The following is a 26,658-nucleotide window of genomic DNA, read 5'->3' as shown; positions in this document are numbered from 1 at the left end:
CCTGGCAGGAGCATTGTTATTATTAAGAATCTTAGCAACAAGAGTCTCAACAGTGGTTCCACTTGCTAGGTCACCATTCAACATATCCTGTAAACTCATCAGTCTGGCTGAAAAAGAGTAACACCAATAAAAGCAGGGAAACTTGAGGCACTTCTTGCACTCTTCTGTTCTTCCTTCCTCCCCCTGCCCTTATCTAATAATCCTCTTTTCCTCACCCTATTTTAGGCTATTTTTTGTGACTCCTTCAATGTCCTTCAATTCTGGTAGAAAAGTCTACTTTTAGCCCACACCACAGATGTTTCAAAGGCAGTGACTGACTCAAGTTAGTCTTGTGATAGAAACTGTGCTGTAGCTTTATGTTGCCATGGCTTCTTTAGTTGACAAAATAGTACTTTTGACAGACAACTTCTACCTCTTTCACAGCCCTCTTATTTCACACAGGGTGGTGGTAATTTGAAAGTCAGAAAGTGAGATGACCTTGTAGGGAAAATGGGGTATAGGGGAAAGCTGGTGGCAGCAGTGGACATCGGCCTGAAGCCTCTTCATTCCTAGGGCTGTACCACCTGCCATCCTTCTGACTCCTCTAGATGCAAGTAGGATTTTTCAGCAACAAAATGTAGCCCAGTGCTGGTAACTGCTGATTCACTCAGGCAATCTGTGAGGGTGTCCTGGATTCAATGAAGCTTGACCGATGTGTTTTCCTGTGCTCCTCAGCCGAGCTGCTGGTGGGATGACACACAGAGCATCTCACTCTCCCCACAGTGCAATGCTCATGGTCTGCAAAGATCAGAGAATATGCTGAGTTGGGGGGGACACACAAGGATCATCAAGCCCAGCTCTGGACCCTGCACAGGACTCCCCAAGAATCATGTGCCTGAGAGTGTTGTCCAAACATTTCTAGAGCTCTGGCAGGCTTGGTGCTGGATATCTGAACACACCCTCACCTCAATTCAGTGCTTCTGCATCTACAGTGAAGGTATCAGCCACCAGCTATTGACTGCTGCTTGTTCCTCCTCTCCTCCTTTGGGAAAGGGGGAGGGGGATCGAGGGAGGCACCAGTGTTTGATACTGCAGTGCAGCCCTCTGCAGAGCGGGAGGAAATGTCTAAATCAGCTCCCGTCAGATGTAGGCGTTAAGCCACGTTCACCCTCTGTGCAGGCTGTACATCCCAACTTCTCCAGCCAGAGCTGGCCCCTGGTCTTCCTCCATCTCCCCTATAAAATCTATTGTTAAGGAAAGGGGAGAAAGAGACAGAGAGATGTCACCAAAAAAAAAAAAAAAAAAAAAATCAGTCAAAACATACCAGCTATTGCTTCCCTCTGCATTTGCATCTCAGCCTCATTATGTCACCTGAACAATAGGAATTCTCCCAGTCTATTTTAAGGTGGCAGCTGCCTTTAGAAAGCTCCAAATCTGACATTCTCTGTGTGGAATCCTGGGGAAATAAAGTTGCTTCAGATTTCCTATAAATACTACTTCAACTAACATGAGACAAACAATGTCTGTCCCAAAGCTTGTTGTTGTAATAAACAGTGCTTAAACACAGCCTTGGGAAGGACCTGATCCAAGTTTTATTTCAGAAGGAACATGCAAACTTAGGATCTGGCCTAAGAACTTGAAGTGATGTGGACATGTTTTATCCTAAAGATTATAGTCAGATATCATATATCCTTCAAGCCAGTCACAAACAGTGCTTCCCTTTCAAATCCCATAGATGTCTAGTTCAGCCAGATCAGGATGAGCTGGAATCATAAATCACTTTAATCACAAATTGCAACAGCAGCCTCCTTGGGAAGATTGACTGAAGTTATTCTATGAGGACAAATCAAAGTGTCTTTGTTAGCAGCTTTGACCAACCAGGAAAATAAAATGAGAATTTTCCAGCAAAAGCTTTCAAGGTCCAGGTACACTCCTCAGAGAAAGGCTCTCCCCAGGAAGGACAGGGGGTCCCAGTTCTCTCAGCTAAAAGTTAGGCAGAGAAGATCTGGCAAAGGCCAAGAAAGCAGGCAGGACCTCATCTCCAGGCCACAGCAATTCAGTGGAAGTCCAGCCCACACTTCTTTTGCTCCCAGGTAATAAATAATTTGCAGGCTGCCAAGTTCTGCTTCAGGTTTCACTCCCCAACATTCCTGGATGTTAAAACTCCCACAGACTCTCTTGTGCTGTCAGAAAATAGCTCCTCATTAAAATACAGGGTTGCTAAGGTATGGCATGTGGTATATCCCCAGCCATTGATATTTCTGAAACACAGACCTTGACTATTAGAACGGGCACATCTCACTGCAGAGCTGATGATGGGGGAAGGGATGTGCAGATGCCCTCAGGAGGTGAGCTGGCACTGAGCTGGATTCATACCATGCCATGAGGGTCAGTTCCCAGATGCTTTGGGAAGGGAGTGCAACAGTGTTTTTTTATAACAGCAGGAATCTTTAATATAGTGCTGATGAGTGTGTGGGAACATTGGTGCTTTGCAGAGAAGATGGATTTACCCCACACACACATGAAGCAAGATGTGTAGCAGACATTTGACAGTGGCTGGCACTCTCCTCTGAGGTCTGGTCACAAAAAATATCAGAGGAGCACAAAATATCCCCCTGTAAAAAAACATAGTGAAAGGAGTATGCAAGGCAATCCACTGTCTATGGATACACACTGCAGTGCCCAGCTGCAGCATTCACTTTTGTTTCCTAGGCTGAGGGAGGGAAATAATGGTATTTATTCAGGGTATATGAATGGCATCTATTCAGGGGTCCCTTTAACTGCTTGCTTCACCTCTGTGGAAATTAATTTTGTCACCTCTATCCCAGCCCACCAGCTGCAGCCAGGGCAGCTTGGGATTTCATTAAAGGTGAGCTGGGGATGGTTATCAGATACAATCAAAGCATTCTAGTCAGAAGTACTGCATTTGTTGAGGGAGCCATGGAAAGACCCTACACTGATCTTAAAGACTTCCAGTACCAGCTTCAAAATAGACAGGTGGAATGTCTGTAGTGGAACCTTGTCTGAGTCTCCAGCACTTTTCGCACCAATCCTACCTAGAAGAAAAGGAGTCAATAAGAGCTCTGAACCCTACTTGATCTAGCAAGAAATAACATGGATTTGGTAAGGTAGAAAATGGATACAACAAATAGCCAAATACAGATATACAAATAGCCAAAGCCAAGAAAATAAAGTATGTGATGGTGAAGGTCAGAGTGGGTGGGAAAACAGTGAGCAAAAGGTCTCCAAGAAAAAAGATGGCAGTTTGAAAGGATGTCACGATAAGAAGTGTTCAGCTTGTGATGAACAGATGGAGACAAAAGACAGAAGCAAAGGCAGGGAAGAAATTAAGATGGCAGATGACCAAATTTGTTTATCTAAGGGGACTTAAAAGGAATCAATCTGAAAGGTAACTGAAAAATGACACCATTTCATTGCTTTTGAATTCAGCACCAGCCTAAGCCTTGCCATGAAGCACAACTGAATTAATATTTGGAATTGTACTGCTTACAAAACGGAAAGAAATGATTTAGTGTTTTTATAACAAGTGTTTTATTCTGATCCTCTATCTGAAGCAGAGAAGAAAATTTACAGGCAACAGCAAACTCACACAACACTCTAAAGAATACTTGCATGTATAAAGAAGGTATTCTTTAGGGAAGAGGTGCTTACAAGTGTGATTCAGGAGACTGGTAATCTCAGCACATGCGCATGAGATCAAGTGAAACCAAAATCCACCAGGTACTATGATTTCATTTTTTTTATATATAATTCCTCTCTCTATATATGATATATATATATTTCTACTTGTACCAAACCTGCAGGGAATTAGTAGCTCAAATGAAGTAAACTGATGTCAAGGGAAAAAAAGTGTAAAGGAGAGAATAATCAGGTCCAAAGTCTTTCAAAGACCGATTATTTGGCAGCTAATCAGGGTTTGAAAAGGTCACTGAACTAAGACATCTCTAAGGCAATACCATGAACAATTTTATAATGTTAAAAGATGGACAAAAGCATATGCCTCTGACAGATTTTACAACACTTCCCATTGAAGACAAGAAAAATCAGATGTATGCATGCATCCTGAAAGGACATCTCAAAGCATAGTAGATGAAAGGAAAAATTTAGTTTTTCATTCCCTTGTCCAAACTGATGCACTTGCTGGCAGCTGGGCTCTCTTTTCTGTTGAGCTGAAGTGTCTGTGCAAAAAACTGCTCCTAAATTAAGGCTGCTTGGCACTTGCCAGCACACAGCTCTTTTCAGCTGGCTATGATTTTGCTTGCAAAGCATTACACAGTTGAAGTTTTCCCTGCTGGAGTTCTGCATCAGGATAGGTTATTGTATTCTAAAATAGTTCCTCTAGAAACAGGCATTTCTGAAAACTAGACTCAGGGGATTTACATGATTCTGCCCTTTTAAAACAAGGTGTCTAATTAGTTTGTTAAAAGGTTGTGACACAACACTTTGGAGCTGGGCCTTGAAATCTGGTAGGGTTGTCATTCCAGTAGACACCTTTTGCCATTACCTTTGTGTCTGCAGAGGGGTGTGCAGTGTCCATCTCAGCTCCTTGGACATCCCTGGGTGCCAGCCCCATGCAGCAGAGATGAGCCTTCTCCAGACTTGTCTCTGCTGAGCATCAGTGCCAGCGGGGCTGAGCTGAGAACAGCAGGATCGGTGTGTGTGTGTGTGTCTGTCTGTGTCTGTGTGTCTGTGAGTGTTCTTCACGCCTCCCTGGCAGCACACAGGGGCGGGATGAAACCCCCATTTCTGATGCAGTGCCACTTTGCCTCACCCCCAGCAGCGTGCTGGCAGGGCTGTGTGTGCTGTTTGCGTGCCAGCCCGGTGAATCAGACCGGCAGCAGCCCCTCCGTGTCCCTGGCTCACCGCACGGCCGCGGCGAGGCCGAGCCCGAGGGGAGGAACGAGGCCACCGGCTGAAATCCCAGCAGGGATGCGAGGAGAGGAGCGGGGCAGGAAGGAGGGAGCGGAGGGGAGGTGATGAGCGGCGAAAGCACAGACTGCAGGAGGAACAAAGCACCCTGAGCTGCAGAGAACAGGGAGAGAAGGGATCAAAAAGGAGCCAGGTAAAGGAGCCAGTGATAAGCATCACCTTCCCCAAGGAACCTGGAGCCGATATCTGAACATCAACACTGCCGGCAAGAAACGGCAAAACCTCCGACAGAGCATCCTTCTCTGCCTCTGCTCTGCCCTCAGTTCCTGTGGCAAGCATCCCCCACCTTCTCCTTCAACCTTTTGACATAAAAACACCAATGCTGCTGAAGTGAGTTTTATGGGGGAAATGGCTTTGTGTCTATTTTTAGGAATAACACTAGAATTTTAGGTCCTGAATTTGCACTGGACTGAGTGCTAAAAGCTGTTGTTTTTCTGTGCCTCTGGTTTGCTTTGACAGGCAGCCAAAGCTTCCAGGAGCCCTGAGCTTACCTGCTGCTTGACAGAGCAAATGGAGCAGGGTGAGATGGAAAGCTGCCTCCCACTGCTCCTCCCTTTCCCAGGAACGTGGCACATGCATCATGGCGATGTTCTCTCCTTGACAGGGAGCATGCATGGAGCAGGAACCTTCCCAAGCTCAGGAGCCTGGAAGCAAGAGTCAGATAGGCAGCCTGGATAGGAAATACAGCATATTTTTCATCTTCCCATTTCTTCCTGCAAAGTCCTACATGGAGCAGGAAATTCACCATCTCTGTGTATCAGAAGGGGAAAAATACAAACCCCAACCAAAACCAAAAAACCACAACTGCCTCAACCAAACCAGAACTAGCGTACAAACTGAAAATAAAATTCCCTGTCCCATACTGAGACTTTACATCAAATCTAAAGCCCTCATCTATCATCTGCTCATCTTTCTTCACCAAAAATCTTCCTCCAGCTGCTGGTTAAGCAGCAGTCAGCCCTGGAGCTTAAGTGGTGATGATTACTGCACCAAAGGGGGTTTCCAGTTCAAATCCCAGTCATGAAGAAGCCAGCAATTACAAATATAATCTCATTTTCTTTTAGTTTTTGTACTTAAATGCACATTGGAAAGTTCATTTTCAAATTGCCTTTAGAACAAAATTAATAAGCCCAGCAGTCCAGATTTAGGAATGGTGGGATGGAGACTGTAGCTACCAGTTCAATGCATACCATATAAAAGGGTGATGATGGTGCCATCCTTGCTCTTGTGATCACGTGCCACTTTCATCCCCGAGCTGCACGTATGCAGGGACAGGATAACCATGTGCTACCCAATCCATTTGAAACCTGGCATTCTTCAAGTGTTCCACTTTTGTGACCTAAATCGTATCTCTCTAATGTACTTTTGGCTACAGTAAGAAATCCTGCTGAGGAACTTTGTCCGAAGAATGCACTCTCATTGAGTACATCTCTAAGCTAATCCCTCCTCAGCAGGGAGACATGGAATAGACAATCCATGGATCCCTCTGAGCTGCAACAACTAATCCATTGTACTGGTAGAGTACAGGATAGTAGAAGTGACCGTCTCCTTAAGTTGCACTAATTCTGCAAGGTGCAACAATCACTACAGACCAGACCAAAGAAAATAAAAATGGGTAGGATGGGGGAAAAGATCTGCTGGCCAAATACCAACAGGAGCATAACCACAGAGGCTCTCTGCACTCTGTCCACGGGATGTACCTGAGTTCTCACTACTAAATTCAGAGCATCCCACCTTTTTGACCACGCACATGTGCCAAGATCTACCTCTGAAAATAATAAATGTCCTCTTCATTTTATACTCACCATATACCTGTGCCTGGAATATCAGTTTTCAAACTTCCAGGGACAGAGGATAACTGTCTCTAAAGAGAGCTGAAAGCCATCAGGCAATTCTTCGATTAAGCAGCCTTGTATGAGCCATCCCACCTTATGTTCCACTAGCAGAAAAGGGATCTCCCTACTCCACTAACTACATCTATTGCAACGTCTGCCATTAGAGTGCAAACAACCATGGCATGCAGTCTGTTGTAATCCAGTCAATTTACCGTTTCAAACACCTGCAAATGTTTACAACAGTCAAATCAAACACTTACAAAAGGACAAAGCAAAATCCTGTATCTAAAAATCCCCAAGTCCCAGAGAGAAACAGCACTGGATCTTGATGTCAGGCAAACACACATCTCTGTCCTGGGCAGAGTCAAAATACAAGATCTGAACATTCTTCTTCTCTCCCATTTACCCCTCATGCTTAGAAAATCCAAATTATTACCATAGCCTTTTGTTCTTTCTACTTTCACTTCTATACAAAGTCAAGTTCCTTGTAGTAATAAATGCTTCAGCTAATGAGAACAAAAACAGAGCCTACTTCAAAGGACAAATATCTTCCAGCTGCCTTCATCCAGACACAACACAGAGCCTGTACAAAAGCCCTGGTGCTGCACTTCCCACTCCTCTGTTCATCAGGGGACCTCAGATCCTCTGCAATGCCCAAGTGATTTCCACTTTCCCTGAAACCACACAAGACAAAAAGGAAAGGCACAAGCTTACATGCACATGCACACACTTTCACCTGGGTTTCTCCTCCATATCCTAACTCCCACTGCAGGGAGATTTCTGGCCATATCTTAGACAAGCACCGGGGCTCATTTTTGCAGGAGCAAGTCAAACAGGAACACAGCCACCCCTTCCAACTGAGCAGCACACAGAGCACTCAGTATCAAATTGCAAGTATTTCAGGTCCTTCAGAGTGAAACACCGTGTTTAAGAGACACAGACTGCTGTCACCTCCTTTTTAGAAGGAGGACTTGCAATGCAAACTTTAGCAAATCACACTTAAAATAGCATCAGAAGGAAAGAGATGCAGCACAACAATAGAAGTATCCTGGAAAGGTGTGAATGAGGTCTTCCTTCACATCACCTAGACCCCAGAGTACAATGTTCAGTGAAGCACACTCCCAAACAACCTCTGCCTAGACTTGGGGATGAGAGATGATAAAGTCACTAGTATTCTGCCAGAAGAGCCTTTAAGTAAAAAAACAGCAACAGCTTGGCAGGAGTTTTACTGAGATCACAGAAATCCATTCAAGTAAGAGCAACACTATCAGTAAACAAAAGGCTGGAAGGCAGATGTGAGATTTCTGCCCTCGCACTTTCCTACATGTACCAGAAATTCTTACATGAGAGAGAGGTAGGGAAGGAAATAACTATGAGACCAGGAAGAGCTCCACACTTGCAGAAACCAGGCTTGTCATCAGCTGTTGAAGGTCTTTGCCACACAACATGTACTGAAACAGACAGGAGCTCACTTTCTTTGGCCATATTTCCTGCAAGAAATGCAAAAAAGACTGCAAAAAAACTTGCACAGGAACATTATCAATCAGGTCATACTCCTCCTCACCACTCAAAGCACTCTTGGAAGTTTTTGGGCAATTTTAACTCCAGGCTATGAAGAGAGGAGACTCAAAAAAAGCTTAGTCTTTTTAAGTCCTGAAAAACCAGGATTGGAGAGCAATTCTTATCAGTGGCCCAAGCAAAATAAAAAGACAGAAGCATTTCATCCTTGTCAGGCATCAAGAAGTCTAAAAAGCCCTTGAGATCCACAGGAAAGCAAACTTCACTGAATTTTTAAAATTTATTGCTGTTCTAAGTAAAGGCAGACCAAAGAAAGAAACACAATACACCATTTCTGGCTTTTGCAGAATGGTACTGCAGTATCACAGCTTGTGTTTCTCATCTAAAACAGGGTTCATCAACCAGCTTGCCTCTTCCCACATCAATGTCAGAGCCTTCCCAGCCACCTCATACCGGTACCTGGCAATTGTGACCTCAACTGCAGCTTCACCTGTTCCTTACCTGCTCATCCACTGATGACCTGCTGCTGACTTTTTTTTCTAAAGCTTTGATTCAAATCAGCAGAGACAAGCTTTCCCTGGAAGAATAAGACTGTAGCAGTGACCACAGCCAACCCCAGAGGCACATGCAAGGCCACTTTTCCTAATAGAGCCATGAGACATGTACATCACTTCAAACATCCCTGGAGAGCATAAGTAAAATGCTTTTACACTTCACAAACACACCATCCAATCCTTTCCACTTCCCAAAGCTGTGCTTTGCTGAAACAGTAGCAAGGAAGTATTTCAGTTTTGAGGACACCCACAGGATGAGATCATAGCACGGGTGACATGAACTCCAATCCAACTCACGTCACTGAAATGTCACAGCACCACTGCTGGCCCAAGCTGCAGCCCAGGAGCAGATTCTGAGGTCTCCAGGAACGCACAGTGCAGTCTGTTGTGCACTGCAATTTCCTTGCTCCCTTCTTTACCTCAGACCCCACCATGTGCCTGGCAAAAGATCACTGTAGCGGCACATTTTCCTGTGCCAGCCCTTGTTTGAGAATCCCAGACTACACCACTACTACAAAATTGCAGCTGATGCCAAATAGCAATGTCTCCTCTGTCTCTAGAAGTGCTGTAACCAATGGCCTTGTTCCCCAGAGATAAGTTATCTGTGTTCACACACCAAGTGTCTCAAGGAGGAGCAGCCAAAATATAGGAGACTAAACTCTCCCAGAGCCATCAAAAGTGATATGGTAGGGAACAGCATGTAAGCTAAAACAGCAAGCCAAAGTCTACTGCTTTAAAGCTGCAGAGTCTTAAGTCTCATGGGATTTTTAAGAGTTCACCTCATATGTGTTTTTCAAATCAAATCAAAGGCTCTGTGAAAAGTAATTTTTATCATCTCACAACGTTCTATCAAAATGGTCTTAATGTAAGTTAGAGTAAGAGCCCCAGTCCCCATCACACCAACAGAATGATCCTCTCATCTCAGTTCTTCAGCTACAGCTTTAGAAGTTGAACAGCTGCTAGCAGGTTTCTGCCTAACATCTGAACACAAAGGAAAAAGTCCAGATACATAATACCCAATTCATTAATTCCCAAGCCATTTCAGAAGCCAAAACTTCAAGTTTCTTGCAGGTGGATTTTTTGCTTAGCTTGCTGTCTTTTCAAAGTCATGGAAAGACATTTGGCACCCAGAACTCCGTTAAATGAGACATTTCTTGTTTTCTCTTTAACAGAAGCAAATTGACGGCTTTCAAGTATCCAAGTGGTTTGCATGAAGCTCTACTTGGCACCTTCCAAAATCAACAGAACTCTTGCCACTCTTGTCACTATGCTGCAGAAACTTAACACAAGGAATGAAAGATGGGTTACGTGATTTGACACACTCTGTGACAATAATTCTAGAAGGACAGCGAAGATCAGTTCAGGACAAAACATACTTTATTGTACTGTAATGTCAGAAGTACAAGAAAAGTACTGCAGAGAACCATGCTAATGGCGCTTCCAGGGTCTGTGAAGGACAGAAGTACAAGATAATGGGGTACTACTGTACTCAGTGCAAAAACTGATTCATTTGAGGCACAAGTACACTATTGTTTAAGCAGCTTGATTCAAGCACAGCTCTGGTATGTGATCTACTCTGTTTTCTTTCTATGTGACATTTCTAGAACAAAGCTACCTTTACATGAAAGAGGCAGTAGATTCAAGTCAGGGGTGTCCAACTTGCCACTTGGCAACCAAAAAAACATTAAGAAAAATACTCTGCATAGCCATCCTCCACACCTTAGTTTCAGATATGGAGCTGTAGCTAGAGAAGAAAAGTTATTCTGAAAGGTCAGAACCCAGATCTGTTTGGCTGGGTGGGGCTCCCCCCCTTTCCTACGCCTGTGGGTAACATATTTCACGTTGACCACAATTTATCCAATAAGGAAAAAAAAACCACAACCAACTCATATCTTGGGTAAGAAATCATACATATCTAACATTCAAATAAATTTCAGCCCTTGAGATCTTGACTTATGGCTTAAGACACAATGAAAGTGTTTGGGCACCCTTGAATTAAGTTAATGAAGAGCATTTTTGCTAAAAAAGGCAAGCAAGATCACTGCTTTAAACAGAGCTGACCTCTACAAGAACAAAGCAGGAATCCAAGTCACTAGTTACTACTAGGCTGACATGTACTGCTGCCCAGAAAGATAAAAACGTAACATCACAATGAAAAAGTTCAACAAAGTTGAAAGATAAAGGTTTCAACACCAGAAGCAGCATTTGAAAACAAGCTGTTTAAGTTAATTGTTTCAAGAGATGCAGATTGCATAACTCTACGCATGAACAAACATGCTGGCAATCTTCTCCTTTTACACAGCAGCTGTGTTTAACATAGGAAGTTCTGGGTTTAAAGAAAGCTACTTGAAGAAGAATTAAGATTTGCAATTCCTTGTCTAACTTAATGAGATTAGTAGAGAAACGAAAAAAAATGACTACTGAAACAGTAGTTTCTCAGTGGATCCCTATCATTACAAACACAGCTGGATTTATAAGCAATGCAAGACTAAACAGACAGCTATTACTTTATATTATTACTATGCTCATAAGTTACATCTGTTAAAGTTAAAAAAAGCCAAGCAGTTTTGCCCTATTTCAAGGATAGTTTCCAATCAACACCAGTTTACGTGGTGAATGGGACTTCACAAATAAACAAGGAATGGTGACATCTTTGGGTCAAGAATGACAAGAAATAATGGGCTCTGTGCTACCAATCAACCTCAACAAGAATATGGCACATGGGCCAGCCCAAGCCGTACCAACACTGAACCTTTAGCACTCAGCACAAATTCGGATCTCTTCACTTTTACTAGCAAACCAGGTGAAAAGGCTGGGTAAAAAAAAAAGCCCAAAAAAACCAAAAACCTAACTAAAAACTTAAGCCAAAAGTTGGAATATACTTTTAAAAAAACATCTGTCGATTTAAAATAACTTGATGTTGACATTAGTTTGTGCAAACTAAAAAAAAAAAAAAACACCTCATTGAATTTCTCTCCAACAAAAGACAAATCCTGCAAATATTTTCCTTCTAGCCCACTGTACTTTAAGATACAATCTCAAATCTAACAGATGTAAATGAAAGAGAGTAAAAGTTACAGCATCTGCACAACATTCTTTCTACAAACAGCTGCTGGAGGGAAAGTAAAATATAAAAGGAATAAAGAAAGGAAGGTTCCATCTGAAATAGTCTCACAATCTTTCCCACTTTGTAGTCCATGAATCCGACTCTGATGCTAAGGTGACAGTGTATGTAAGCAGATTTTTTTTGTTGATTTTATTATATTTGAGTTTCAATTGAAGAGAACCTGAGAAGAGACTGGAGCCTCTTCAGGAATTGTCGGATGGAACATGCTCCTCGAAGCCTTCGCTCTCCCGGACCAAGGCTCTTTCCAGGATAACGCGGCCTTCCTTGTAGCGCTGGCTGTCTTCAGTGGCAAACTCATAGATCCAGCCCAGTTTGCTGTTGCAGTTCTTGCAGCTCACGTCCCGGACCATGTGGCGGCCAGTGAGCATGACCCGGTCCTGAACTTCACTGTACTGCAGATTTACCACCTGGGACAAACACACAGCGCACAGGGAACACAAAGCATTAGTCTGCCTCCAGGAAACCTGGACAATCAGCATGTTAGAAGGGAAGAGCCTGTGGAACCGCACACAAACTGAAAACTGCAGTGTAAAAAGTCTCCTTTGTGAGACTGTAACACCTTAAAGATGTGCTTCACAGCAATGTAAAACCCTCACATTTTAACTGAGAGACACGGATTGCTATCACAAAATATGCAAAGGTTGTGTTCAACTCTGGGTGAGAAATTCCCAGTGAACAGCGTATTTATATTTATATAATTAATATAAATATTAAATAGTTTATATTTACTTAATTTATATCAATCCAATTGTAATGTATGTAACCCATTTTTAGCAGTTGATGTGATCACCAAGTCCCAGAACTCAGAAACAAAATATTAGAAGAGGTACTTCTTTAAAAAATCTTGTGGTGCTTTTGAAATAATTACCTAACGAAGAGCCAGGGTCTGTGGCTGAGAATGTAGACATGAAACATGCACCTTTTTGTATGCTGTATCAGCAATTTAAAATATACTTTTAACTTCTTTTGCAGCACCACAAAACCATAATTCATTGAAAAGTTGATGTCAGAACTATACCCAAGCTGCTGATATGGAGATTCTAAAAGATGGGACTGCACTGCTTTCTCAGCTTTGCACCTGAGTCCTTTAAATGTATAGCTTCTGACTGCAGAAATGCAAAAACTCACACTGCTGTAATTAAATCCCAATACTTAACATAAAAAAAATTCTGAACTCCAGCACCCAGAGCTTACTGGATAAGGAAGAAACCTCTCATTACTGACAAGATTCAGGATACCAGAAGTCCCAGAGCAAAACACAGTTAAGACACTATTGATGCCTTTATCAACTCTGCCCACGGCCAAATGGCTTATAAGACAAAATCAAAACTAAAATACACCAAGAATTACGTGACCAGGAACTTTGCAAGAAAGCAAAGGACAATCACAATTTTTTAGTTAATCTAATGGTTAAGTTTTTATTCAAGGTTAATAAATAATCCTATAATTCACTAAAAAAATATGACTTCTGTATTTCAATCTATTGAATCTTGATAAATTAAAAATTATTAAACTAAACCAGAGTATTATTGCCTGTAAAAAAGATTGTGATTGATTGTGGCAACTTAGGTTGCCAGACCACTGTTAACTTAAATGTATTTCAGAAATTAAACAAAATATTATCTAGACTTTTTCTTTTTTTGACTGCATAAAAGTGAAAACACCTTTGGAACCTTTTGACAGACACTAGATACTTTCAGAGTGAATCTGAGGTTCATATTACAGAAGTCTCTTTAGTTAAAATCCATCAATTTTGGCCTAATGCCTCTATATACACAGTCTTCTTTATAGACTTTCTGTATTGCAAACAAAACTAATTCAGGCAAGTTTCCCATCAACAGTAAATGTCAAATTTGACTTCAAAGACAACTGAAGAAAAGTTAAAATAGTAATTATGCAACACTTTTTTTCAATTTCAGGACAGATTCATATCCCACAAACTCATTTTTCTAAAGTAAATAGCAGTTCCTCCAGCTTCTTACACACCTTGTTAAAAAGAAAGGCCCTTCCTGTTGCCCCTGTAAAGCGAGTGGAGATGAGCTCTGAGCGGTTGGTCAGGATCGTGTCGCAGTTTGCACAGGAGAACAGGCGAGTGCCACCAATATGATCCAAAAAAATTCTTCCCATTTTTAGAACTTATGTAAGTTTATACTCAAGACCTGGAAACAAAAAGAAACATCATGTAAAGAAAGCATTACATCAAAAAAACTAAAAGCCCCAACATCTCATATATATGGCAGAATATTCTTCAATTCAGCTAATGAATGCTCAAAGTCATTCCTGAGCTTACAGTCTGCTTTTACCCTCTCATCAAGACAAGTTCTTTCCCAAAGTGACCCCTTTACCAATTAGATGACTTAAATACAAACTAATTACATTAAATGAGAAAAACACAAACTGAAACCTTTAAAATACAGTTCAAACTTGCAGACCCCCTACTGGCTCCTACAGTTCTGAAACTCAGAAGCTTCCACTTCCTTTAATACAATACTGAAATTCTATTTCAGTATATTCCCAACAACTCACTCATCTTAGTCAGCACTAAGAAATGAAGCACTGAGAATTACACTGAGTCACCAAGACAATTACAGCTTAATTTTCCCAAGTCACCCCCACTCTTTATAATACATATTTATTATGTCACTTCCCCATAGCTTTGCACAATTTATGACACACCATCACACAACACCACCACCCAGCATGCTGGTATAGCACCCTGGCTGCTATATTTGACTCGACACTTCTTTGTTGCATATACACACCAACATAGGAAAGGTTTGGATGCTATTTCACATAATAAACAACCCACCCAGTCTTCACAGCAGACAGTTTTATATACAAATGTTTAAAGTTGTCTAATCCAAAAACAAAATACTGTGTTATTTATCTGAGGTATTTCCAAAGCCTCGTCACTAAAATACCTCAGCAAGTCCAATGAGAAAAAAGCCAGAGCTTAAAAACTTTATAGCAGATGACCTGCAGTGCCCGATAAATGAGCCTCTTCACTGCACAGGAAAATTGAAGTGTCTCACCAACTTCACACCAACTAACATCAACTACTCAAAGTTAACTAGTGAGTAGGCACAGAACACATAGCCAAAAACTTCAATCATGAAGGATAATATAACATGACAAAGGAATGTAATTATGATTTTATTTCCCTTTCAACTGCCCAAGTTTTATGACTAAACTTCTACAGCTAAACAAGTTAAATGTACCTCCATTTATGCTTCAGATGTGAAATCAGAAAAATGTATTGTCTCTGCTTTTGTCATGCAGAGCAACACAAAGTGAATCTGACACATTGCAATATTAAAATTGTGTGGGTTTTAATTTTCAGAGCAGGAGACTGTGCCCATCACAGAGAAGTCAATCTAATTTTGTGATCATCTAATTGAATATTCTAAGTCAAACACCATTAAGAAGCACAAACACCTAATTTAAACTCATTTCAAGTTTTAGGGGATCAGTTTTTTAAAGCCTACTCTTGACAAGCATAAAGCAAATGGACTAAAACTTGCACCTGCACACACAGAGCTTAACACACCATTTTTACATCTAAAAATCAGAAGTCACTGATATAATGATTTTTTTCCAATCGCTTTATTTCACACTTTGTTTTCTTACAATGTGAGGCAACAAAAAGGATTCCCAATATTGAACAGAGTGATTTTAGCTCAGGTTCCTTACCTGCAGATTTTTCAAATCACTTTTTATCTTCTGTATCCCATCTGAAGGATACATAAAAATTAAAAGCAATGTCATGACTCCTCCTTTTAGAGGTGATATAATACCCATTTCTCCTCTTCAAAGGATAAATAAAACAGATCTGAGTCTTAGAAGTGTGAGTCCACTCAAAATACAGAAAGCATTTTCATTTAGACTTCTCTAAGCTTTACACCTTTCTAATATGCCTTTATCTTTCCCAGCAAGCAAAGGCAAAAAAAATAATTAAAATGTGATTAGTGAAAGAATGAAGGGAAATCAACAGACAGTTAAGTGTGAATAAACAAGTATCAGTCAAAGTTTCCAGCCAGAAGAAACCACAAACACAAGCAATTAAGACAATTGTAACAGACATGCCAATAAGGCACTTGGCCCAGGTCCATGTGCCATCCTTCCTAATTTTGGATAATGTTATCTTTGTGCTGATTACATTGTGGAATCAAAACAATTAACTGATCACGAGTTACAGCAATGTGGAATCAGCCTCCAAAGGGGTATTTCTTTCAGAGTAAACATAATGCCCACCCTGTCAGTATTTTTATACGGTAACATCACATAAATCCAACCCATCCCTATCTCACCAAAAGCAACACAAACACAGAGCTTGGTGTCCAGAACAGATCCTTTACACAGACTGATCCTGCACAGCATGACATTTTGAAAAATGCACCTAAATGCATCAAATGCATCCCCTGCCTAAAATCATAACTCATGTCAGTGCCCTCAGAAAAGCAGTAGCCCAGAGACGCTAAAAATGGAAATTAAATACTTCAGAAGGGAGCACAAGAGCAATTCTAACAACCAAGTTAGAAGTCACAGCAACATACAAATGTATTATTTTTGGATATGGCATTATGGCATGGACTGAAGTCCTGAATCCTAAAGATCTCAAACATTAAAATAAATGCATAAATAAATATATTCAAAGACGTAAGGCTGAAAAATCTGCCTAGTAATATAAGGCCTAAAATCCTCACTTATTTACGTCTCCTTAAAGAGCTGAAAGTAACCTGAAGTCATAGAATCTAACAAACCAACTGGTACCAGAACACATTTTTTAAGAATACAGTGCCTAAGGAAATGCACATTCTTGAAATAATACACATTAAAAAATTTAGAAAATTCAATTCTACAGTCAGCACCAACAGTCAAAACCATGCAGATTTTGTGTATGTTTTTTTAAGAATCTGCTAAAATACTATAAGGTTACTAATGTCGAACTTTGAAAATGTAACCTCTACACTAACTACCACCTGGTAGACTTCAGTCAAAATGCACACTAGGCAACAGGTACCTCTGACCTCAGTTTTGATTGTTGAATTCAATTAATTTCTAAGGGCCCAGTGAAGAATTATAAAACTAGGCCTTTTACATTAGTCTTTATGTTACTACTCACAGTAGTAAAAAGTAGGAAAAAAATCACAAAATGACTGCTAGTAATGCAGACTTAAAATGCCACACTTTATAATGAATTCTCTAAAAAACCTAACATGCAAATTTTGCTTTTTCCTCTCCTGTAAAATAGAGAAACTAATTCCAACTTGGAATCATTTTATGCTTTCCTGTTCCTTTTTCTTCCTCCAAGCTAAAAACATAGCATTCACTTATAAGACTAAATCAGAAGGTACTTGCTGTGGATAAAGACTCCTCTCTCCTTATGTAAGGGTGCTGAATCCTGTAGGGTATACTTACTGCACACAAGAAAAAAACAGAAGCACAACAGAACAAGGGGAAAGCAATTTTCCATTGCCCTCAAGCTCCTGCCCCTTACAAATGAAGTGGTGTGTACAAAGTCACCCAAGTTAATAGCAGATTTTTTTCCCTATAGTTTCACTACCAATCAAAAAGGTGAGGGTGTCTATTTATGTTCACACATGCATAAGTGATCTGAAAAAGCCACTTATAGGCAGCTTTGATAGGCAGCAGGAGGGCTCTCTTAAATGAGAAGCTGAAGAATTGTGAAACATAAAAGCATTTCTAAAGCTTAAGATCCTCTAAACAGGGGAGGAAAATACAGTAAGTGCACTTGGCCATTCATTCACCATTTACACTTAAAAACACAGAAAATAACTTCTACTGGTCCAGAGAACCAGACAGGTTCCCTAGTGCTACTTACAGCTCCAGAAAGTGACACTACTGTATCCCACCAATTCTCCATCATGCTACCAGCAGAATTTTCAGAAGTAGTGGACAGGGATCTTGGTTATTCACAAAACCAAATGCTGAGGAAAGAACAGATTTTTTTGGCCCATGATTTCACTTTTAAAATCAGCTAAGCAATCTTTACTGGGTATGTATCAGTGATGAAGTTCTAGTGCTCCTGCCTTCATTCAAATTACCAAACACAAGTCATTTTATGAAATTAACAGCTGCAATGTAAAAGGCAGGCTTATTTACTTTCTTTAATGGGATATAAAGTATCTACTTGTCAAATCTCCCCAGTTCCAAGAGAGGGGTACTTTACGAACTGAGAGATGATGACACTGCCATTATTCAGCACCCAGACCACCTTCCTGAGAGAACCTTTAGGAAAGCAATCAATGATAGCTCACATAACCTAGCAGGTCAGGCTTGCTGACAGTGCATGATTTTGACAGTACATTATTCTGACAGCTTGATACCACTTCTCAATCACACTGTGAAAATACTTCCTCCCTGCATGCCTCTCCCAGTGAGTGCATGGACAGACAGGAAATACAGGCATAATGTGGCTGAGCATTATAATGTGCATTCCCAGAGCAGTAGCTCCCAAACTCCCCAATACTTTCAGTGTTGATTTCAGCAACCATCTCAAAGGGCTGACATTCAGCAGCTTAAATTTGACCACTATCTGCACACACACCCAAAACCACCTGAAGCACCACTTTGGTTGGTATTTGTTACTACCTCACCTGCCTACCTTCACCACAATAAAGAATGAAAAAGTAACACAAAGAATTATTTATTGACATCTTTAAAACTAACAGTCAGTGTTTTCTTGTCCTGGAATGCATCTCTTGAAGACACAGGACCGTCAACACTTGGGAGAGCCAGCAAGCGCTTTCTCTATACACACTGGACTGTGGATATTTCACAGGAGGAGCCTCAGTGTTGCTTCAGCATCATTTACTGCATTCCCATCTACAACAGAGAACAGCTGCTAGTTAAAGGGCAAAAAACTGTGACCACCTCTCTTTCACTATTTTACAAACTAATAGCATTTTCCTTTTTGAGCAAATAAGCATTCTCTACCCTTTGAGAAAGGGTACTTAGGCATTCCCCTAAGTACACTAGAACATTCTCAAACTTACCCTGGAACCAGGCTGAAACTTCATCACTGCATCTCAAGAACTGGGCTTCAGCTTCCTCTTCTCATCTCAGAGGTGGACAAAAGAGGAAAGAGAATTCTTAGCACAGCTGTACAAGACGTTAAAGAACAATAAAGGAAAAAATAAAACTTGCTCCTTACCTTTCCAGGTTTCCCTGTTCACAGGTGGGGGTGCATCCGAAAATACAGATGTCGTCAGTCTCTTAGGAGGTTGAAGATTCAATGTCCGCCACCAACTTCTGCGACTGTCCAAGTAAACAGGGCCTGGCCTCTGCCTACATGCAGAATTGAAACCACCACATGTAGCCAAATGTGGAGAGAAACTGAACTGGAACAGCATACTGTGCTCATTAGAACCATCCAGCTACTGTAGCAAACTAAGTAAAAGGAACTTAATACAGTCCAATGACAGAAGAGGCTTTGGCAAAGCAACGGAAGCTGTGCCCAGATGCAGGGCACAGCACCTGCCAACAAGAGGCTGCCTTGCAGAATGAAAACACCCTTGTGCAAGTTGCAACAGTGTAATTTAGTATTGCAGGTTGCAGTAGTATCATCTCCTATTGCAAACTGGATTTTTTCCTAGCTAAGGCAAGCACTGGGATACTGGTATTTATGTCATACTGGTGCACTCGAACACTAATCCAGGGTACTTTGTTTCACGTTAACAGAGAGCAGAGCCACACAGATGGTGTGCTTGTTTCTCATACAGCCCCCCCATCTCAGTATCTTCCACAGAGTAACTTAAACCCTCACAATACTTGTGCTAGATAACATATAAAAGTATTGGTTTACAAGTGGTATCAGACCAAGATTAATTTTCTTTCACACCACTATACAGAGCCCAAAACCAGCAACTAGACCTGTCTCCCTGCTTCTTTTCCTCTTCATTTTCCTTCTTTCCCCTTCCTAATTATGCCACTGTTTTTAAGAAAGCTGTATTACCTTGTTTTGTAATAAATTTATTCTTATACTACTTAAGCAATTGAGACTCACAACTTATGTCTGTGAATCCATTCTGCAATTTTCTGAATGCTAAACAACATATTTTCTGTTTTCATTTATTTTAGTGCTGAAATAATACTAAACTTCATCCAAAGACATCACTGAATTAATGAGTCATTAAAAATGAAATCAAATAAACAACCTTTTAAGAAATGGTGTAAAGACAACCATCATCCAAACCAGCAACATCCAGCTGGCAGAAAGGGTGCTAACACACTAAGTGCACATCACCAAGAGACTTTTGTATAAACTAGAAAGGTCCTAAATGTAGGTAAAGGCTCCAGAATTAGAGATCACCTTGCTAACAAACATCCACAGCATACAGGCATTTAATCTACACATTTAGTGAATTTTAAGTTAAATGTTGCTTAAGGGAATTACGTATTTCAGTGAGAGCTGAGCAACCAGAGATTTCAACACAGGTCAGACGTTAGTAAACAAACATGAACCAATGACCTGACTTGGACAACATCCCTTCAAGCTTGTGATGATTACCATGTTAAATACAAATATATAAACATGTGTACAGCTCTCAGTCTGTGACAAGCAACAAATCCTTGTCATCTTCTCTACTGGGCCTTGAGATGCAGTTTTATTTGTTCACACACAATTGGCAGCCACACTTGAAACTCACTTGTCACTATAAAAATCTATACACAAACAAAAAGCTCTGCATCTCTAAGTATTTCTGTAACAACGGAAGTGAAAGTAGCAGATGACTGAAGCCTCCAAATAATATTTTTAAAGACTACTTTAGAAAAAGAGAGCAGCACTTAAAAACTGAGTTTCGTTTGTCACACACACAACTTAAATTCAGGCATCCAGAATGAGGCTCTATATAAAAAAATATAAGATTATATATACAGCAGTTACATACAGTCACGTGAGGGAATGTTTACAACTGGGGGAGCAAGTTCCCTCCCTTTCAGCCATCAGTCATAAACATTAGTTAAGATAATGGTTAATCTACAGCCATTAGTTGCTGACATCAAGAGCTGTTCTGTGACACCACTTTCGAAAGAGCCCTGCCCTGTTTCTCTCTCAGAAGACCGTGTGTACTTGCTTTGTTATTCGCTCAATCTAACCCTAAACCCGTGTTTATTGTTTAAAGAAACCAAAGACAAATAATGTATTAAATTCCACGACGATATCAGTCCAAAACACGGCCTTTATTCTTAAATAAACACGCTGGATTAATCTAATCTACATCTACTTTCTACAGCTAAGGGCTGAGCACAGAGTAACAAATGAAGCAGATAGACAACTGTCTTCACATTCCCTTCTGCTTCGACTCAGACCTTTCCCAGAGCGGAAAAGCGCCAGCAGAGTATTTCTGCTCCCTGGGCATCCATACTTCCACAGGGAAAACTCCAACCTAAGCGCTAGCAGGCGAATGTGCCTCGCTGCCTCGCGAGCCGCCAGCACCTCCACAAAGCAAACAGCACCACGGCTGGATCTGTGACAGCTCCCCGGGGGAGGCACCAGTCCGGCGGGGACAGGGGGCTGCTCCGCCGGCCAGCGCTCAGCAAGCGGCACCTTCGCCCGGGGAGAGGGGCGCTGCGTCAGGCGGCGCCGCCACCCCCCGTGCGACAGGGCCGGGCGGTTCAGCCCCCGCGCAACCCCCGCGGCCGGGCCCGGGGGCGGCGCCGCGGGCGGTGCCGGTGTCGGGGCCGCGCACACACAAAGCCGCGCGCGCGCGGGGGCGGCCCCCGGCCCGCCCCGCCCCGCGCCCCGTCACGGGGGCGCGCGCACCCACCCGGGGCGGGCCCGGCCCGTCCCGCCCCCCCGCGCCGCCGCCGGGCGCCGCCGGGAGCGCAGGAGCCCTGACAACAAACAGCAGGAAACAGCTGACGGGGAGGCACCGCCGCCGCCGCACCGAAGGGCCGTGCCCGGGGCCCACCGCCGCCCCCCACCCTCCCCAGCTGTCCCCGCTCCCGCACAGGGCACGGGCCCGGCCCCGAGCCCACCCGCCCGGGGCTCCGCAAAAGAACTGGCCCGAAAAGTTGCCCAGTGCGGGGCCGGGGGAGGAAGTTGTGTCGGCGGCGACGGGGAGGGGGTGCTCGGTGCCGGCCCCCGCCGGGAAGGCTGGGCGGCGCTGAGAGACGCTGACAGAGAAGGGGACGCGGTGGGAGAAGGCCAGTGCTTTGTGGCGGCGCCGGGTAACGCACCGGGTCGGGCTGGGCCGCCCGCTGCCCCTCCCCGCGCCCGCCGCCGGACCGGACCGGAGCGGCTCGCCTGGGGCTCCGCCGCGGCCCGACAGACACAGCGCCGCGGCGCGGAGCGGCAGTCGCCACCTCCCTCCCCAGCCGCCCCGGCCTCCCCGGGTACCGCGGGGCGGGCGCGGCCCCCGCCCGGTTACCTGGCGCTGTAGAGCGGCGGTGGCGGCGGATCCGTGCCCGCTGTCTCCCCCGCCCTCCACGGCCCCGGCGCTCCGGATCGGCCGCGCGGCTCCGCCCCGCCGTGGCCCCGCCCCGCCTGTCAATCAGCGAGCAGAGGCCACGCCCCCTCGCCGCGGGGAGGCTCCGCCCCTGGCGCCTCACGCTCCGCCCCGCCCCGGGTCGCCTCACGGACGCTCCCGGCGGGGCACGCGGGGTCACGGAATCACAGAATTATAGAGTTAATCATAGAAAAATTACAGAATCATAGAATCATCAGGGCTAGAAGAGGCGTTTAAGATTATCTAGTCCGATGGTCCACTCAGCACTACCATAAATCACTCAGTAACCCCATAACCACTAAACCACACCACCCAGCACCACCTTCAGAAGCCTCTGGAGCACCTTCAGGGCTGGTGGCCTCCCTGGGCAACCTATTCCAATCCTCAACCCCCTAACAATGACATTTTTTTTCTGTCTAATCTGAATCTCTGCTGTCTCAGTTTAAGACCATTTCCTCTGGTCCTGTCACAGCAGACACGTCAGAGAAGACCGGCCCCCACCTCCCTACAGCATCCTCTCAGATAAATGTATAGAGCAATGGGCTCTCCTCCAGGCTGAACAACCTCAGCTCCCTCAGCCGTCGCTCTCAAGATGTGTTTTCTAGACCCTTCACAAGCCTTGTTGCCCTTTGCTGGCCACACTCCAGCACCTCAATGTCCTTTCTAAAATGTGAGGCTCAGACCTGGGCACAGTACTCCCACCAGTGCTGAGGACAGGGGCCAGGACAGTGCTCAGCGCTGCAGCTCAGGTGTTGGGGGTGCTGGAGTCAGGGCTAGACCTGGAGATGGAGCCAGGCCTCAAGCCGGCATCAGAGCCAAAGCTGGAGCCTCATGGCAGTGCTCAACCCTTCCCCACCTGCCAAGTTCCATTTCCAAGTTCCATTTCCCAGGCACTTGGCAGCCTCTGCCCTGAGCTTGGTGCCCTCCACTCCCCCTCTACCAGCCTCCCAGACCCCCTTGCCTCCCTCACAGCCTGGCAGAAATTCCCACTCTTAGGGGAGCTGAATGCCACAGACACCTGAGAGGAATGATGGGTTTGTCTTTACAAACAAGCTGCGGGTCTGCTGATAAAATGCAGCTATCAGTGAGAGACAACAGAAACAATGGGATGAATTCCACTAAAAGATGAAAGAGGCACTGAAAGAGCACTATGAATTCCACAAGAGTTAAGAATTAAGAAGGGATTATGCACTGGGGGGGAGGGAGGGGAAGGTATCCCAGGTATCAGGCATTCCGGGAAGTCTGTACCTCTCAAGTACCTCAGCCTATGGGGAAAGAGAGAAGGGACAAGCAGCTGGAAATTAGGATAAAAAGGAGGCTGCGTCCTCCAAAAATTTGAGAGACCCCAGGGGAATGCCCCATGGCCTTTCCCTTTATTCGAATAAAGTAAAAATATTCCTCTGTCTCCTTTTTGGACATAAACCTCTGGCGTTTGTGGATTAATTTTCCTGACACACCCAACACCTCCCTGCATCCCTAGAGCACATTGCTATAGATCTGGCTGGGAGGAAGGGGAGTCCTGTCTCCAGGCACCTGCATTCCAGGGGATTTGGCCTACCCTGGCTGTGAGCTTCACCACATTCTGGGGCCCTGTGAGGGTTGGAGGTGTGGAAAGGCACAGAGATGACTTTTGTCTACATCCCCACCTCAGTTAAGCTGTGACTCATGCTGCTTGCAGACTTTCAGGCCATTCACATTGAAATTTTTGTGGGATACCTTAAACACTGCCCAGTGTGGAGATGAAAGATCAGAGGAGAATGAGGCAGTGTGGCCCTTCTTGGCCACTGTTTGCAAGTGCTATCAGTTCCCTGCCAGTTTTAAGGGCTCACAGACTGCGTCCTTGGAAAATAGTGGTCTTGGACAAAATACAGTGAAAAAAAAAATCCTTTTGAGTTGTTTGCTATGAAAAGAAGATGCAAAAAGGCATTGTTTTCCTTCTATGGGGCAAGCCATGCCATTTTAAGGATTTCTGTTCTAGAAAAAGTATTTTCATTCCTGGGTCTATGCATGTGATATCATCAGAGGAGCTGCAGTAATGGCAGGAAGGAATGACTCAGCAGGATTCTTCTGTCATTTCACACCAAGGCAAAGGGGCATCTCTGTGCATGTACAGCACACTGGACATGCTTACACACCCAGCTTTTCTTCAGCCTGTGTCTTTTGCATGGATTCTTTTATGAGAAGAAACGATGAGGTAGAAGAGAACACACAGCCTGTTTTAGGGTAGACAGTCAGTGGCCGGTCAGCAACAATGTGCTAGGAGCTGCTGTTTGCTTTGGACAGACCTTCAGAAAATCAGATCTCTTCAGTATGGTCAACTCTGGCCTGATCCTGAACAGAACTGAACATTGATGTTTCTCAGTGGCCTCACATCAGCCTCTCTTTTGATCATGGAAGGGGAGTGAAAGGTGTAAGAGCAGTCCATCAGACAGCAATCACCACTTAGTTAATGGCACAGGGACAGCAGAAGTACTGAGAATATTAGAAGGAAGCCATAAAACTGTGCCTGGGGTCCCATTTTACCACCAGCAAATGGAGGAAATAACTGGCCTAACATGCCCCCTTTGTTAACAGGCTGACCTGATCTGCTGCTGATCCTTTCTGGGTAACCACGAGCTGTGTCCCTGGTGGATCTGCTCCACCTTGTCACAGGAGCTGTACAAGGGTCCATGTCTTACCTCTGCGCAGCTCTTGTGGAGATCACCATAAACAAAGCCAAAACAGAGCAGAAAGAGAATCAAAGCAATGGTGCTTTAGTCAGCAGTGGTGACTGGTTCTTATCTGGGGCCCTGTGAGCTCACCGCTCAGCTCTGCTGCTGAGGCACCCACACATTCCTGCCTCATTTTCCCTCTGTACAAGGGGCAGAGCGATGCTCCCTGCCTTACTGGGAGGTTGCAGGTTTGCTTAAGTACCCTTCTCCAGTCTGGACATATGGAGGGGTTGTATGTCTGAATATTGCAATCATCACAATAATATTACCATGAAAACAAAGCAAAGCCCAAACCTATGAATAGAATTAAATTCTCAGCAATAAGAAGAGTAGCTGTACCAATCAGAGAGAAACCAAATTGACCATGAGACAAGCAGAGAATGGATTAGCCTGTGCTTGACAGATGGTGCCAGGGACTGATGTCTTTATTTCCCTAGCAGAGGAGCTTAGAGGAAGTGGGGGTATGGGAGGGTGAGGTAGGGCACGTTTAATAGAACAAAGCAGCAGACTGTAGCAGCTCTGCTGAAAAACACTAAAAATACCAAAAGCAATTTCCAATTAGCTTGTAAGGGACATGCTACATGTCAGCTACAGGGTGAAAAACAGAATCAGCAGTATTGTACCACATGGCACTTTTAATTTTCAAAGCAGCCTGAAAACATTAATTAATTCTCCTCTGACATAGGGAGATGCAGTGCAGTCAGCAGTTTGTTCCTTTATTTCTTATGCCAGGTTTCGGGAAGACCCTGGGCCTTTTCCACAGCTGATTCATATCACAATAGCTCAAATTACTCTGGAGGAGCCAGTCCTCTCTGCAGCACTACTGAGCAAAAAAGGCTGTGTTAGATCTGGAACTTAATGATGGCATGGAAATTCCAGAGAAAGAGGATATGCCCACACCCAACAGCCTTAGTAAGACCCACCTTTAATATCTGACCCATCTAAAGCCATTTTTCAGTGCTGTGAGCAGCTCTATAGGAAGCATTTCAGAGCGAATTGGGTAACTGAGGAATGATCACAATCTCAGACAGAACTGTGTAGTGAAACTCAACCACCAACATATTAATCTAATTAAAACCTGTGATAAAACTTCAGTGGAATTCAGCAGGACCTGATTACATCCCACTGAATGAGTGTCAGGGCTTGGGGGCTGCTTGTGCACATCTTCTCCCTTTAAAAAAGAAAAAATTACAGCTCAGTGGTTTGTGTTCCTGCTTCATCTCCAGAACCGCTAATAATCTTTTGGTACACTTGTGGATTCCTGTGTGGCAAAGTTAAGCCTACCAAACCAGGCATGCCTGAGGTGGGACAATGATGCAGTGGGATTTTCCATTGCTGTTCCTTCCATGCCCAGGATTTCTGGCAGCAGAGAGGAGGCAGCTGAAATACAGAGCCAAGCTTACAGGCTGTGATCTCTCTGGGAGACAGCGTGACTCCTCACTGCCCCCTCTGTGCCTTCTCAGCTTTGCCTCGCATCAAAGGCTGGGTTCATCCCACGAGCTGCTCTTGTTA

The 26,658-nt window shown here is 43.7% G+C and overlaps 1 protein-coding gene across 4 annotated transcripts; it reads right to left on the bottom strand.

Moving 5' to 3' along the window:
- Positions 1-10,191: 10,191 nt before the first annotated feature.
- On the bottom strand, positions 10,192-22,493 carry YPEL5 (yippee like 5). 4 transcript variants are annotated; one of them, XM_014252913.2, is made up of 7 exons: positions 22,358-22,493; positions 19,138-19,271; positions 18,980-19,044; positions 18,654-18,809; positions 17,806-17,911; positions 13,950-14,122; positions 10,192-12,370 (listed from the first exon to the last, which is right to left on the bottom strand). In XM_014252913.2, the coding sequence occupies exons 6-7, from the start codon at positions 14,088-14,090 to the stop codon at positions 12,146-12,148; spliced, it is 366 nt and encodes a 121-aa protein (XP_014108388.1). In that variant the 5' UTR covers positions 14,091-14,122; positions 17,806-17,911; positions 18,654-18,809; positions 18,980-19,044; positions 19,138-19,271; positions 22,358-22,493; the 3' UTR covers positions 10,192-12,145. The 4 variants fall into 4 exon arrangements, with proteins under 4 accessions (XP_014108388.1, XP_014108389.1, XP_087909125.1 ...); XM_014252914.2 differs by lacking the exon at positions 17,806-17,911; XM_088052999.1 differs by lacking the exons at positions 17,806-17,911; positions 18,654-18,809.
- Positions 22,494-26,658: the final 4,165 nt, after the last annotated feature.

Source organism: Pseudopodoces humilis, chromosome 3 (assembly GCF_049639895.1).
Source record: "Pseudopodoces humilis isolate 2021_Gansu_Grassland_sample_001 chromosome 3, ASM4963989v1, whole genome shotgun sequence".
Classification (NCBI taxonomy): domain Eukaryota; kingdom Metazoa; phylum Chordata; class Aves; order Passeriformes; family Paridae; genus Pseudopodoces; species Pseudopodoces humilis.
This window is presented reverse-complemented; position numbering and strand designations above follow the sequence as displayed.